General features: G+C 47.8%; 1 protein-coding gene across 1 annotated transcript in view; it reads left to right on the top strand.

Annotated features, from left to right (window-relative positions):
* The window catches only part of LOC101968416 (protein-tyrosine kinase 2-beta-like), a 40,267-nt gene extending 26,079 nt beyond the window's left edge, over positions 1–14,188 (top strand). The window contains 10 exon segments of the mRNA XM_078041109.1: positions 269–319; positions 715–812; positions 1,402–1,486; positions 1,601–1,701; positions 1,938–2,053; positions 3,135–3,235; positions 3,403–3,492; positions 4,305–4,509; positions 8,526–8,698; positions 14,016–14,188. Coding sequence (XP_077897235.1) covers positions 269–319; positions 715–812; positions 1,402–1,486; positions 1,601–1,701; positions 1,938–2,053; positions 3,135–3,235; positions 3,403–3,492; positions 4,305–4,509; positions 8,526–8,698; positions 14,016–14,188 — 1,193 coding nt within the window.
* The last annotated feature ends 1,057 nt before the right edge of the window (positions 14,189–15,245 follow it).

Below are 15,245 nucleotides of genomic sequence, written 5' to 3'. Positions count from 1 at the left end.
GCACCCAGTTCATAATGGTGTTAAATGGGTAATAGGAATGTTTAAAGGAGATGGATTTGCCCTAGATAACAAAAGAGAGACTTGAGCCAAGACACCCCAGGCTCAGTGGCTGCCCCAAAGCCTTGGACAGGAGCCGAGGACTTGCCCAGCTTCCCTGCTTCAGCACCCTGACCTCTGGCTGCTCTGGGCTGCAGGTGGGAGCCACAGCCAGGTTCCTTGTCTGATGAGGCATCTCACCTGTGTGCTGGGCATCCTCCTGTCGTTCCAGAGTCAGACATCTATGCAGAGATTCCCAACGATACCTTGAGTTGGCCGGGAGGTAGGTCCTGGACCCCACCAAGGCAACCAGTCAGGGGTCTGGGAAGTGACATGATGGCGACTCCTGGGACACCACTGTGGAGCTTCCTGCCCTCCCTTCCTCCTGCCCCAAGTGTGCTCAGGCAGCAGCCAACCCAGGCTCTTGTGGGTTAAAAGATGAGCTCCTCCTCTGATGGATTGTGTGCTTTTGTGTGTCTGTGGGATATGGGGGTTCTAAGAACATGAGCCTGGGACCCAGGAAACATGGTGATGGTTCCTCCATGGATCTGAGGAAGTGGAACATTCTAGATCCGCTTTCCCAGCCCAGCATTTTGGCTGAGGTGTTATGGGGTTCTGGGGCACCAGGGGATGCCAGCTAGTTCTTGTGCCTAGAGGCTGTGTTCTCCATCTGTGCAGGTCCACAGTACGGAATTGCCTGTGAGGATGTGGTTCTCAATCGTATTCTAGGAGAAGGCTTCTTTGGGGAGGTCTATGAAGGGGTCCGCACAAATCATGCAAGTCCCAGACTCTTCACAACTCTTTGTCCACCTGTCTAGTGGTGGGACTTTGGTAGGAGAATACACAGAGGGCAGAAGGGTGGACCCAGCCAAGTGGGAGTTCATCCAGGGCACCTCTAGGTAGACAGGCTTTGCCTTTGTGGCCATGCTCAGCAAGCCTGGGGAGGGCAGCGCCAGAGTGTGGGCAGAGAAGGAAGGAAGCACAGTTTGAAGCCAATTGTAGAGAGAACAGGGCCAGCCAGCCCGCATTTCATGAAGGCCTGGGGTCACCTGCTAACCAGGGCAGATCATGCGGTCCCTCATCTCAGCATCCTGGTATGCACAGCTGGGCTTGAGCTCATTGATCTCCAAACCCAATTCTGGTTCTAACCCAGCCTGGTCCAGAAGAAAGGGGAAGAAGAGGAAGGGAAGGGGAAAGGGGAGAGAAATGGAAGAAAGGAAGGGGTGGTGTGTCCTGCAGAAGCCAGGTCGCCTCACCCCTCAGCAGTCGGCAAAGTCTGTGGGAAGACCCTGCTGAGGCCAGGGCAGAAACGGTTTCCTTTGAGCACTAGGGTGGACCAAGCTTCCCTAAACCCCCTTGTTGCAGAAAGAGGAGAAAATAAATGTGGCTGTCAAGACCTGCAAGAAGGACTGCACCCTGGACAATAAGGAGAAGTTCATGAGCCAGGCAGGTAGGCACGCCTGGGTGGGGCCCAGACTCCTTGGCCTTCTAAGTTAGAGGAAAGGGGAGGGTTCTCCTCCGGCTTTCCCCCATTCTCCTGTGTGACCTCCTGTTTCCACTTCAGTGATCATGAAGAATCTCGACCACCCCCACATCTTGAAGCTGATCAGCATCATCGAAGAGGAGCCCACCTGGATCATAATGGAACTGTACTCCTTCGGGGAGGTGAGCTGGAGGAAGCAGGTCAGGCACCCTGAAGATAGCTGGGACACCAAGGGAGCAAAGGACACTTCTCCCAGTTTTCTGTCTTCCATACTCAGCAGAAGCAGAGGCCCTGTTGATAGAGGTAGTCACCAGAACATCTTGCTGACTTGGGCTTTGCCCCCAGAGGAAGAGGGGTCAGTGGCTGCCAGCAGCCCTGGCTCCATGCTGGGGTCTTGACGGCACCTCCCTTCCCACAGCTAGGCCACTATCTAGAGCAAAATAAGAAGTCCCTGAAGGTGCCCACCCTCGTCCTGTACACGCTGCAGATATGCAAAGCCATGGCCTACCTGGAGAGCATCAGCTGTGTGCACAGGTGGGTACATGGAGACAGCAGGAAAGCCAAGCCCATTCATGACCCCAGAGGAAACTGAGGAGCAGGGCCAGAGTCCCACAGGGAGGAGCTGGGGTCCCTGCCTGGGCCTGGTCCCAGCAGCTTAGAGTGCTTGAGCACCTCTACAAAGTGTTTTCTCACTAAAAAGCAAAAACAGTTGTGTGGGCCTCAGAGAACTGTCACTAGAAGTAGCTCCAGAGCAACATCAAAGCTCAGTGTCTGACTATAGCTGAGACCTTCTGCCCCTCCCCTACAATGCCAGGAAACCTCCTCCCACATTCTCAGAGCTCCACCTCCTCCAGCCTGCCCACTTAGCTGCCAGGGGTCCAGGAAGAGGATCTGAGCTAATAGAGCACCTGGAGATCCTGAGGTTGAGGCCCAGCACCACCCTCATTCCCCAGCCCCTGGGGCTGTGGAGCTGTCCCTTCCCCACCTGGCCTTGTTCCCATTCCCTGAGAGGAGGCTACTGCCATGGGAACATAGCCCCGGGAGACGACCTGGGCACTTACCAGGTTCTTCCCCATCACTGAAGTGGCCTTTGTGGCCTTGTGCCTGACCCTATGCAAAGCCACACAGGAAGTATCCATTCATTCAGTGAGTATTTATGGAGCTCCTCCTGGATGCCAGGCCCTGTCCTAGGTTCTGGGACAAAGTTGTGACCAAAACAGACAAACCTTGTCCTTGTGAAGCTCATGTCCTAGCATGAGCATCAGGTACACCCTGTCAGTGGCTGTAGGCTAAGGGAGTGGAATGATGGGCTGGGCCCCTTGGTGTACTTAAGCCTGCATGCTTTCAAGTCAGCTTTTTAACAATGGAAGCAGACTTTTGGGAGCAGAGCTGCCTGCGCGAACCCAACAGGCCCAGTGGTTTGGGATGGGGAGCCATGCCAGGACCAAGGCCATCAGTACCAGTAGCTCCTCATGGAGGCTGGAGCTCAGCTCGCAGGAAGCTACCTGTATGCAACCTCTTCCTGCACTCACCTGCTGGGAACCTTCCTTCAGCTCTCCCACCTGCCCCAGGGTCCTAGGCAGTGCCTCACCCTGGTCTCCACATCTTTCTCTAGGGATATCACCGTCAGGAACATCCTGGTGGCCTCCCCAGAGTGTGTGAAGCTGGGGGACTTTGGACTTTCTTGATACATTGAGGATGACGAGTATTACAAGGGTGAGGGAACTTCCAGATCCTGCTTTGTCTCTGAAACCAACATCCCAGAAGGAGCCTACAACTGGGCAGCCTAGACCACAGGCCTCTGAACAGTAGGCTGTTTTTCTGGAAAATTCTAGCTCTTTCTTCCCTTAATAACGCCTGTAAACCTCTTTGCCCACCCCAAGCCTCTGTGACTCGTCTCCCCATCAAATGGATGTCCCCCGAATCCATTAGCTTCCACGGCTTCACGACAGCCAGTGACATCTGGATGTTTGGTACGAGGCAATTCAGGAGGGTGTGGAAATGGGCTCAAATTTTCTGTGTGGGTGGACCAAGAGGAGGATGATCCCTGAACCCACAATACTCATTTCACTGTGGCCACTGAGAAGTCCCAGAGGTGGGGAGGTGGTGGTAGAGTCAGGGGTGACATGAGCCAAGGACTGGCCTAGAAAATCTGGGTTCATTCTCCTGTAAAAGGCTCTGATAAGCATGGACCCCACCAACCAGCTCCAAAGACAAATGTGGGAACACCTTGTAAGAGAGCTTCAAACACAAAACTCAGGTGTTTCATGTAAGGAGAAGCAGGGAGTGGAGAGTGCCTAGCTGGGTGTGAATGGGCAACCTCACCAAACACAGCACTTCAGGTTACCTGCCAGTTCTCCCACAGCTGACTATAAACCTCATCATTGTTACCCCCATTTTCAAATAAGGAAACTGAGACTCAGACCAGTAAGGGGCTTGCCCATGACCATACAGGCAGCAAAGGGTGGTGCCTGCCCTACTACTGTTGATCCTGATCTTCCCAAGAAGGATCTGGTGGTTCCAACGTGGGCCACCTCTTGAATCTACAGAATCCAGCCAGCTCCATGTTGAGGGAGTCAGGGAGGTGAAGCTCTGGTTCATGTACCACAGATGTAGGTCATTGGTCCCTTGAGTGGACCACCATGGTGGGTAAGACCCCAGTGGCCATAGAGGGAGTTGCAAGATAACACAGACACTCCCTGCTGGGACCAAGTGCTAATGGCCATAGTGTCCCTGGGGTGCCCACTTGCCAGCAGGGTGCCTGACCTTTCCCCTCTTCCCTTAGCCGTGTGCATGTGGGAGATCCTGAGCTTTGGGAAGCAGACTTTCTTATGGCTGGAAAACAAGGATGCCATCGGGGTGCTGGAGAAAGGGGAATAGCTGCCCAAGCCTGTTCTCTGTCCACCTGTCCTTTACACCCTCATGACTCGCTGCTGGGACTATGACCCCAGTGACCGGCACCACTTCACAGAGCTTGTGTGCAGCCTCAGGTGAGCACGGGCTGGGGAGCTGGGGGGGGGCGCTAGCTGGGTTACTCCAGAGGCAAGCTGCTACCGGTGGCACTGAGAGGTTTACAGCTAAGTCAGTGCACTCAGGGGCTCCTCAGGCCTATGCAGCAGGTGGCCCCATTCCCATCTGCTGAATGGAAGAGTTCAGGTTCAAAGTCAGTGACTTGCCCAAGGCAGTGACAGGAGGGCCAGGACATGTACCCAGACTTCCCTGCTGATCATCTCTGAGCCACATGACCACATGGAATGAGCTGGTCCTTCCAGCAGAGGCATGATGAGCATCGGGCACTTGGTACAGAAGCAGCTCCATCAGGGGCTGAAAGGCTGAGGCCAGGTTTACTGTCAGATACTAGTTCAGAGACAAGGTGAGCCGGGAGAGGCCTTGCTCATCAGGGCATCTCCAACCCAGCCCTGTGCCTTGCCCCTGCTGTGCCTAGAAGATATTTTCTCTATTGGAATAAAAAAATGTCTGGTGCAGCCAGACATGGTGGCACACATCTGTATCCCAGCAGCTTGGGGGACTGAGGCAGGAGGAATACAAGTTCAAAGCCAGACTCAGCTATTTAGCAAGGCTCTAAGCAACTTAGTGAGACTCCATTTCAAAATAAAATATAAAAAGGGCTGGGGATGTTGCTCATTGGTTAAGCACCCCTTGGGTTCAATCCCTGGTACCAAAAAAAAAAAAAACATGGCCCAGACACCTATGGTCTGCAGAGTTTGGCTGGAAAACACCTGTATCCTGAGTGGGGTTAGGAGTCTGAGGCCTTATCTTACTCAGTGCCAAGACACTTGTTCCCCTGGTACTGGAAGGTCACAGGTAAAGGGTGTTGTCCATTTCAGAGGTCCAGGAGTCCCCAGTTTGCTTGGTGGCATGCATGTCATCAGTGCTCCCAAGGATGGTCCCCTTCATTAGGCATACTTTAGTAAGGAAGTCAGACGACCTTCTCTGTAAAGGACCAGATAGTGAATCTTTGGGGCTTCTGTCGAGTCTGCTCATCTCTGCCTCCACAGCTTAAAAACAGTCATAGACAGTAGTGAATGAATGGGGGTAGCTGGGTTCAATAAGAATTTCAATAAGAAATTCAAAGAAATTTTAATTTCTCATAATTTTCATGTGTCATAAAATATCATTTTATTTTTATTTTTTCAATTATTAAAAAATGTAATAAGCATTTTTAATTTGAAGCCATAGAAAAAATAGGTGGGAGACCACATGTGGCCTGTGACCATGGTTTGCTGACCTCTATTTTAGGAGATCTCTTGCTTAATTGACCTTTAACAACATTAAATGTTGTTAATACTACTCATTGATATCATATAAACATGTTGGCAAATTTTAGTGAGGGCAAGAAAATTACCCCTACAAACTGGCTGGTTGAAGGGCCACCAAGGAGGAGGCTGGGAATGCCCAGGCAGGGGACAGCAGGGATGACCTTGCATTTGTTGGTGGGGCAGGGTCCCCAACATAGTCTGAAAAACCTCTAGTTTAAAAAGCTTCTCTGGCTGGGTGTGGTATTGCACGCCTATAATACCCGTGACTTGGGAGACTGAGGCAGGAGGATTGCAGGTTCAAGGCCTGCCTCAGAACTTAGGCCTGTCTCAGCAACTTAGCAACACTTGTCTCAAAATAAAAATTATTTTCCTCCTTCATTGGCTCGCCTGATTAATTCATCTGTGTTGTCCCTCACAAAGAAGATTGATGAAGCCATGGAGTTCCGGGAGAAAAGTATTTAAAGCTGTACTTTGAGAGAGCAGAAGTTCTGAGTAGGAGGGTGTGGTCTTAATCCATTCTGGGATCTGGAGAACCAGGGACACATGATGGGGTACCTGAGATGAGAGGTGTCTCTTTCGGAGGCAATGGGCCAGCCCCGCGCCATGATACAGTTTGAAGCAGGCTTCTCTGAGGCAAAGGAAGGATACTCAAAGACCCAAAGGATCCCAGCTGCCTCCCTCAGGTTCCTTCTTTAGGGGAAAGAAAGGTTTTGATTAGTGTTTCCCAATCTTGTAGGGGTAGGAAGGGCTGTTTTAAAGGTCAAATTTGAAGAATTCTTCCATGTAATCGTAATTTTAGAATCCTTTGATCGGCAAAATACATTGTGTTTGAAAACACAGTACCAGGCAGTATTCAAAAGTACATAACACTCTGGGGCTGGGGATGTGGCTCAAGGGGTAGCGTGCTCACCTGGCATGCGTGCGGCCGGGGTTCGATCTTCAGCACCATATCCTCAGCACCACATACAAACAAAGATGTTGTGTCTGCCAAAAACTGAAAAAGAAATTAATATTTAAAAAATTCTCTCTCTCTCTCTCTCTCTTTCTCTCTCTCTCTAAAAAAAATAAAATACAAACAAAAGAACATAACACTCATACCCATTTAAACGTGTGGATTGATGGAGCCTCTGCAGTAATTCCAGAGGCCTCTGGGGTCTGTGATGCACAGGTTGAGAAGCACTGAATTGGGGCAGAAAGATGAGGGGCACTAGAATGGCTAACAGGTGAGGGTTGGGGGAGGTGAATCCACAGCCCATTTGCTCACATCAGAAACCGGATGGTGAATTGTTTAATGACAAGTGAAACCCAGGCCTTCATCATGAGGTTGACTGGAACACTGGAAATCTAATCAGGGGATTGGCACCAATAGCAGGCACAGGAAGGCAGGAAGTGTGGGGAGTTGGGGATACCGAAGGCTTCTGCTGCCCAGTTGGGCTAAGTCTGGCTCTCCAGGGATCTCCTGCTAATGATGGTGGGTTTTTAAAAACTTACCTTTTATGTATATGTGAGTGTGTATATATATATATATATATATATATATATATATATATATATATATATATATATATATATAATAAACATAATAAAAATATGTATATTATTTATATATATTATAAATATGTATATATATATATTATTTATAAATATATATTATTTATAAGCAAAATTGCAGATCTAAAATTTATGTCAAACTTATCCAGAGCATGGTGTGTACACATATGCCATACATGTGATGTTTTTTTCTGTATATGCATACCTGTGATAAAGTTTAACTTATAAATTAGTTATTTATTAACAATAATAACTCAATAAAAGAAATTAATAACAACTCAATAAAGAAACACAACAATAAGCTGTAATAAAGGATTTTCTCATATGTTCTAATCTCTCTGGAAAGAGTGAAAACATACTGGTATTTCAACCACAGCTTGACCATGGTGGGGGTAAAGGGAACCATGGGAAGTGAAACCTCAGATAGGGGCAGGGGAGACTGCTGTGTATAAACCACATTCAATATAAAGTCACACATACAAAAAGAGAAAGATGGGCAAGAAATAACTTTAGAGAAGAACTAGATTAGCTCAAGGACTTTTGAAAAATTATACCATACACCGGGTGTATTAATTCAATATAAAGTGTATAACACTTCATTAACTAACTCTGACTTATTCCACTTGTGCTACTCGAATAGAATACCACAAATGTTTAACTTATAAGCAACAGAAATGTATTATCTCCTAGTTCTGGAGGTTGGGAAGTCTAAGATCCAGGTGATGGCAGGTTGGGTAACCTGGAAAAAGAGAACTTCTTCCCTGGAGGAGGGTTGGTCATGATGCTACATTCTCACACAGTGTGCAGCTTGCCCAACCTGGGCTGATAACTGAAGATAGGCTGCACAGAGACAGAGCAAGAGCTCTGCCACTGAGCTACATCCACAGCCTATGCAGCCTTTTCTAAGACCATCATGCTACTAACTCCTTACCTGTGGAGAGAACACATTCAAACCACAGTGTCAGATGTGCCAGGTAATTTCATTTAATTCATCCTAAATGAAAGACATAATGTGTAGAAATCTTACTTCAATGCAATGAGTATCTTTAGTGAAGCTAGAGATAAGACAAATGATCCAAAATATTCAAGTTCATAGAATTCTAAGTGTTTTTTAAGATTCTACCATTATAAGTATGTCTTAGAATCACTTACCTTTTATCTTGCTTTTACTAAAGCCCCTTGTGGGCCACAGCTACTACTCCTCCCCAGACACTTGTTGCTGCCATGCCCAGCCAGCTATCCTCGGGCCCAGGGCCAGCACAATACCTGAGAGGACGGCCCATCTTGGTTGACTGCCATCCAGGCCTTAACTCCTCTGCAGCGCCCTCATACCTGGGTGTTGGGATGGGTGAGGGAACTCTCCCCCCCCAACCCAGGGGAGAGGACATTCCCCCCTCCCGGGGGAGGCCACTTGGACCTGGGTGTCAGGGTGGGGGGGAGCTCCCCACACACACACACACACAGGGGAGTGGCCCCTCTAACCTGGGTGTCGGGGGGAGCTCCCCAGCGCACACAAGGGAGAGGGCACTCCCCTCTGGTGGGGGGGCCCTCGAACCTGTGTGTCCACATGCAGGGGGGAACTCCCCTCCGCACCCAAGGGAGAGGGCACTCCACCCTCGGGAGGAGGCCGCTAGGATCTGGGTGTGGGGGGAAGCTCACCTCCTCTGCCCCCAGGGGACAGGACACTCCCCCCTCCAGAGATGAGGCCCCTCTAACCTGGATGTGTGTGGGGGGAGCTCCCCAGCACACCCAGGGAGAGCGGCACTGCCCCCTCCAGGGAGGAGGCCCCTCTAACCTGGGTGTTGCGGGGGTGCTACCCAGGGCACCCAGGGCAGAGGTGCACTCCCATCTACAAGGGGGAGGCCCCTTTGACCTGGGTGTGTAGGGGGAGCTACCCCCCCCACCCCCAACCATGGTAGAGGGAACTCCCCACTCCAGAGGGCAGGCCCCTAGCACCTGGGTTTTGGTGGGGGGGGGCAGAGCTACCCCTCCTCCTCCGGCACCAGCACCCAGGGAAGAGGGCACTCCCCCCTCCAGGGAGGAGGCCCCTCAGGCCTGGGTTTTGGTAGGGGGGCAGAGCTCCCCTGCTCCAGCTCTCAGGGGAGAGGGCACTCCTCCCTCAGGGGGTGAGGCCCCTTGGACCTGGGTGTCAAGGTGGGAGGGGGGGAACTCACCCCCCTCCCCCCACCCTCCCCCTCCCCCCTCCCCCCCCCAACCAGGGGAGAGGGCACTCCCGGCTAGGGTTGGGGGGCCCTGGGATCTGGGTGTCAGGGTGGGGGGGGAAGCTCCCTAGCTCACCCAGGGCAGAGGGTTACTCCCCCTTTCAGTGGGGAGGCCCCTCTCTCCTGGGTATCTGGGGAGACCCCTCGGACATGGGTTTTGGTGGGGTGTGGAGCTCCCCCCACCCCGCACCCAGACGAGAGGACACTCCTCCATGGGCGGGGGGGGGGGAGGCCCCTCGAACCTTTGTGTGTGGGGGGCGAAGAGCTCCCCCCGCACCCCCACACCCAGGGCAGACTTGTACACCCACCTCCACCAGTGAGGACCCTCTAACCTGGGTGTCGGAGTGGGGAGCTTCCTCCCTCCGCACCCAGGGGAGAGGGCACTCCCCACTCCAGGGGGAGGCCCCAGCCTGGTTATCGGGGAAGCTCCCCAATACACCCAGGGCAGTGGGACACTTCCCCTTTCAGTGGGGAGGCAACCCTAACCTGGGTGTCGGGGGACCTCCCCAGTGCACCCAGGGCAGAAGTTCACTCCCCTGTCCAGGGGGCAGGCCCCTTTGACCTGGGTGTTGCAGGGGAGCTCCCCCGGGGAACCAAAGGGAGTGGGCACTCCCCCTTCCAGGGGGGACGCACCTCGGACCTGGGTTTTTGTGGGGGTCTGAGCGCCCCCCGGCACCCAGGGGAGAGGGCACTCCCCCCTCCAGGGAGAGGCCCCTCAGACCTGGGTGTCAGGGTGGAGGGGAACTACCCCTTTCGCATCCTGCACCCAGGGAAGAGGGCACTCCCCCCTTTGGGGGAGAGGCCCCTGGGACCTGGGTATTGGGGTAGGAGGGGGGAGCTCCCTTTTGCACCATGGAGAAGGCCCTCCCCCCTCTGTGGAGGAGGTTCCTTGGACCTGGGTGTCTGGGTGGGGGGGTGGAGCTTCCTAGCACACCCAGGGCATTGGGGCACTCCCCCCTCCCGGGAGGAAGCCCCTCTGACCTGGGTGTCCTGGAAGCTCCCCAGCACACCCGGGACAGAGGAGGCACTCCACCCTCCAGTGGGGAGGCCCCCAAGACCTGAGTGTCGAGGGGAGCTCCCCACCGCACCAAGGGCAGTGGGTCGCTCCTCCCTCCAGGGATGATGGCAGGGTTGGAGAAAAATGGGGAAAAGAGTTTTATTGCTTTGCTATCTAAGGAGAAACATGGTGGTCTCTTGTCACAGGGGGTGTGATTCTCTCTGCCTTGGGGAATACAGAGCTGTTAAGAGGGAAATGGAGGCTAGCTTTCAAATATGATGGGTAGATATAATTAATGGGCATCTATTGGGTGTCCTTGACAGCTGTTGCTGGAATTCCTAGGGTTGAGATTTTCTTTCTTCTTGTGGGCAGTGAAATCTTCCAGTGAATAGCATGATAGCTTAGCCTGGAACTGGGAAAATGTTAATCTTGTTTCCCTTATGTTAAAGATAGAGTTGGAAGAAGAAAAATCCATGTCAGTTTTAAAATAAGCCACCTGATCCTGTATGGTAGCACATACTTGTAATTCCAGTGGGTGCAGATGTTGAGGACAGGAGGATCACAAGCTCAAAGCCAGCCTCAGCAACTATGAAAGGCCCCAACCAATTTATCCAGCGCTGTCTCAATATGAAAAGGGCCAGAATTTTTTCTCAGTGGTTAAGCACCTGTGGGTTTACTCTATGCTACCAAAAATAAATAAATAAATTAATTAATTAATTAAAAGGAAATAAGCCACCTAAGGTGTATCATCAGAAAATGATCCCAACTACATTTCCTTCTTTCTTGGTATAAACCATGATTAAGTAGGTGTATGCATAGGTAAATAACCATGGTTCCGCACTTTTAACCAGTGTATTTTGTGCACTTTCAGATATATGTTTTCTTTCAAAAATAGAGTAGGTACAAAGATCCTAGACTAGAATTTCAAAATGATACGAGACTGGTAGGACTATAATAAGTAACACTCCCCGCCCCCCCCCCAAAAAAGCATTTGGGAATACAAATGCACACCAAAATGTGTATTGTCCCCACCAATTAAGTGAAAATAGTTGTGATTACATTTTTCATTTCAACTTCTCCTAAACTCACTCCACTCCAGTTATCTCCTTCCAAAGGATACTACTGTGCTATATGTGTTACTCCCTTGACGTCTTGGGTTCATGGACTCTGTGCAGCAAGGAATTGAAGAACAGGACACAGAGACTTATTGCAAGTAACAGCAATAGACTTCTCTGAAGAGAGTGGCCTAGAGTCAGAAATTTTGGAGTATTCTTTTTATAGATTCTGGATTTTATACTTTTCTTATCTTCTCTGCTCTCCATGCTTTTCTCTCTGTTGTTCATTTTTTCCCTCACAGTTGTCCATGCCTCTATTTTAGTTGTTTTCTTTGATACCCCACTTAGATGCATGAATACAGAAGTGACTATCTGACTAGGTTCCCTTCTTGTGCTCATAAGCTCTTTTCATCAACCCAAAAGTTGATCTCATTGGAGGACCTTCTCCATGCTCCTCTGGTCTGCATCCACCCATGGCTTCTTCACTTGGCATCTTGCCCTGCCTCGCTATGCTCTTCTACATCTCTCTCATATGGACAAAGCCAGTGGTTTTTATGCCAGTCTTGGATGTCAGGAACAGTTCCAAGTTCCTCCAGTGTTGAAGATTAACCCCCTGAGAAATGTTAACCAAGCATAGAATGCAAGATTTTTATTTTTTTAAATTTGTTCTTTTTAGTTATATATGATAGTAGAATGCAATTTGACATATCATATATACATGGAGTACAAATTCCCATTTTTGTGGTTCTATATGATGTAGAGTTACACTGGCCATGGATTCATATATAAACGTAGGAAATTTATGTCTAATTCATTATACTGTATTTCCCATTCCCATCCCCAACTCTTTCCTCATTTCCCCTTGTCCAATACTGTGGACCTCCACTCCTCCTTGCCACCTATTGTGAGTCAGTATCTGCATATCAGAGATAGAGCATTCAGCCTTTGGCTTTTTAGAGTTGGCTTATTACTTAGCACAATAGTCTCCAGTTCCATTCATTTACTGGCAAATGTCATAATATAATTCTTATTTATGGATAATATTCCATCATATATATGTAACACATTTTCTTTATCCATTTATCTATTGAAGTACACCTTGGTTGGTTCCATAGCTTAGCTATTGTGAATTCAGCTGCTTAGAAAAATAAGTGGGGTCATGTGGAGTGCCTCTCCCTGATGAAGAAGGAATATCTAAATGGCTTTTCCAGCAAGTTTTATTTATATGTCTCTTCATCAAGTTAAAGACTATAAAAGCATTATGCTTTGTGCTCAAGAAAGTTACAGGACAAGAACCATCTATGTAGCTTTACCACAGTTGCAATGTTCAACATTAGGAGCTTTGGACAGCAGTCAAGAAGCCCAGTGTCTAAAGTTACTGGTAAGCAGGCATGCTCAGGAGTAGCAGTACTGGTGAGATATTGTGGTTGTCCTGCATGCTCGGAATTCCTCTATCCCTAGGAGTTATGACTTGAGAATAAGGTCAAAGCTGATAGGACTCTTGCACAGAGCCTCTCAGGGTGGGCCATCACCAGGCAGCAGACATGCCACAGACATGAAGTCATTAGATACCCCCAATCTCAGTCACTGCTCTCCCACTCTCTGTCATTGCTCTCCACACCTTTCTTGTCTCTTGTCTTCTTGCTCTTATTTGAATCCTTGTCTGTCAGTGGGGAATCCAAACTAAGGCTATCAAATTTCTAGTTCATTTGTCATATACAACTGTAAACAATTCATAGTATCTCTGAATTTCTGACCATTTGGTTAACAAGTCCATTTTATTGTGCTTTAATAATTTCTATTGTGTATTATAATAACAAGAATTGTTATCATTTACTTTTTCAAATAACTTTTACAAGCACATTAACCTAATTCAGTGTTCCTTCACTTATATTTTTCTTTTAAATGTTTTTATGAATTATGGAAATATCAATTGACAAGAGATCTGAAAGATTACTAGTGAAGACCATTATCACTAAACCCCTAAGTAAAAATGTAAAGAAGAAAAGCAAAACTGTTTTGAAAAAAAGTGAGGTGGGGCAGATGCAGAAGAGCAAAAATTCCACTTAAAAGGTCTGGAATACCTGAAGTTTTTAATTTCTTCTTCTGCAGCTAAATGAGTGTTTCTCTGTCCTATTAAATCACTGTCTAAAAAGTGACCTAGAATTGTAAAGGTGATTGAACTCTAAAAAATTCTTAAGTTGTTGGAGGTAAATCATCTCAGTATTACCAGGCATTACACTTCTTAGAGAGAAGGAAAGGGTTTGGGGATGTTAGGAGGAAAGTCACTTGATTCAAGTCCCCCTGGGGTAGATTGTTAACCTACTAGGGTTGCCTGCCTTTTTTGAACACTCTTCCTGTGCTGGGAAATTCTCCAACTTTTGATTCCAGGCCTTCCTGTGACAGAGTCAGACACCTTCTCCTACCTCCCACTTAAGTTGGAAACAGTGAGTGACACAGGATATTCTAATAAGACACACTCATGCAACACCTCAGAACAAAGACAAGCTTCCAAAAAACTTTCTGGGTCAGCCGTGAGCTGCAGTGATGATGCCATTTGGTGACTCCATTGGGACCCATCTTCTGGTAGCATTTGCACATATCTCTGGGCCTTATGACCTTCAAAACTGATGTTCTGCTCCTCCGGAAGACTCTTGTGCTACCAATAACATATGATACATTTCATTACTGCTTAAAATATTTCGAATTAATTTCTCTTACTAGGAACTATAACTTTAACTATAACTTTCATTTGTTCTGTTATATATAAAACACTTTTGTTGTGGATAAAGTATCTCTGAAAGTTATAGTCTCAATGAAATCCTAATCTCAAAATTGTATATCTAAAACAGGAAGATTTGTCCCTGCATTCCTTGGTTAAATTTTGTACCATTTTACTGGAAGTTTGAAAGTAAGGGAGGGTGCTGTGGTTGTGACTCGGTGATAGAGCACTCTCCTAGCACACTTGAGGCCCTGGGTTCAATCCTCAGCACCACATAATTAATAAGTAAATAAATAAAAAAAATAAATAAGTGTATTTTAAAGAGTTTAAAAAAAACAAGGGGGACTTTTTCTTTTGTTGTATTTGGAGAAAACCATTATTAGCCCAGAAGCAAGTGAATTAACAATCTCTAAAATTTCCAATAACTTTGGAAATTGAACATAAATTATTTTTATATCATATATTTACAATTTTCATTTGTACATTTTTAATCAGTATGATTTGGATTCCAGTAGTGTTAGAACTTTTATTTTTTAAATTACAAATTAAATACTAATTTTATTTTATTTATTTTTTCTTTTTTTATTGGATGTTCAAAACATTACAAAGCTCTTGACATATCATATTTCATACATAGATTCAAGTGGATTATGAACTCCCATTTTTACCCCAAATACAGATTGCAGAATCACATCGGTTACACATCCACATTTTTACATAATGCCATATTAGTAACTGTTGTATTCTGCTATCTTTCCTATCCTCTACTATCCCCCCTCCCCTCCCCTCCCATCTTCTCTCTCTACCCCATCTACTATAATTCATTTCTCTCCTTGTTTATTTTCCTATTCCCCTCACAACCTCTTATATGTAATTTTGTATAACAATGAAGGTCTCCT

Source organism: Ictidomys tridecemlineatus, chromosome 3 (assembly GCF_052094955.1).
Source record: "Ictidomys tridecemlineatus isolate mIctTri1 chromosome 3, mIctTri1.hap1, whole genome shotgun sequence".
Taxonomy (NCBI): Eukaryota; Metazoa; Chordata; class Mammalia; order Rodentia; family Sciuridae; genus Ictidomys; species Ictidomys tridecemlineatus.
This window is presented reverse-complemented; position numbering and strand designations above follow the sequence as displayed.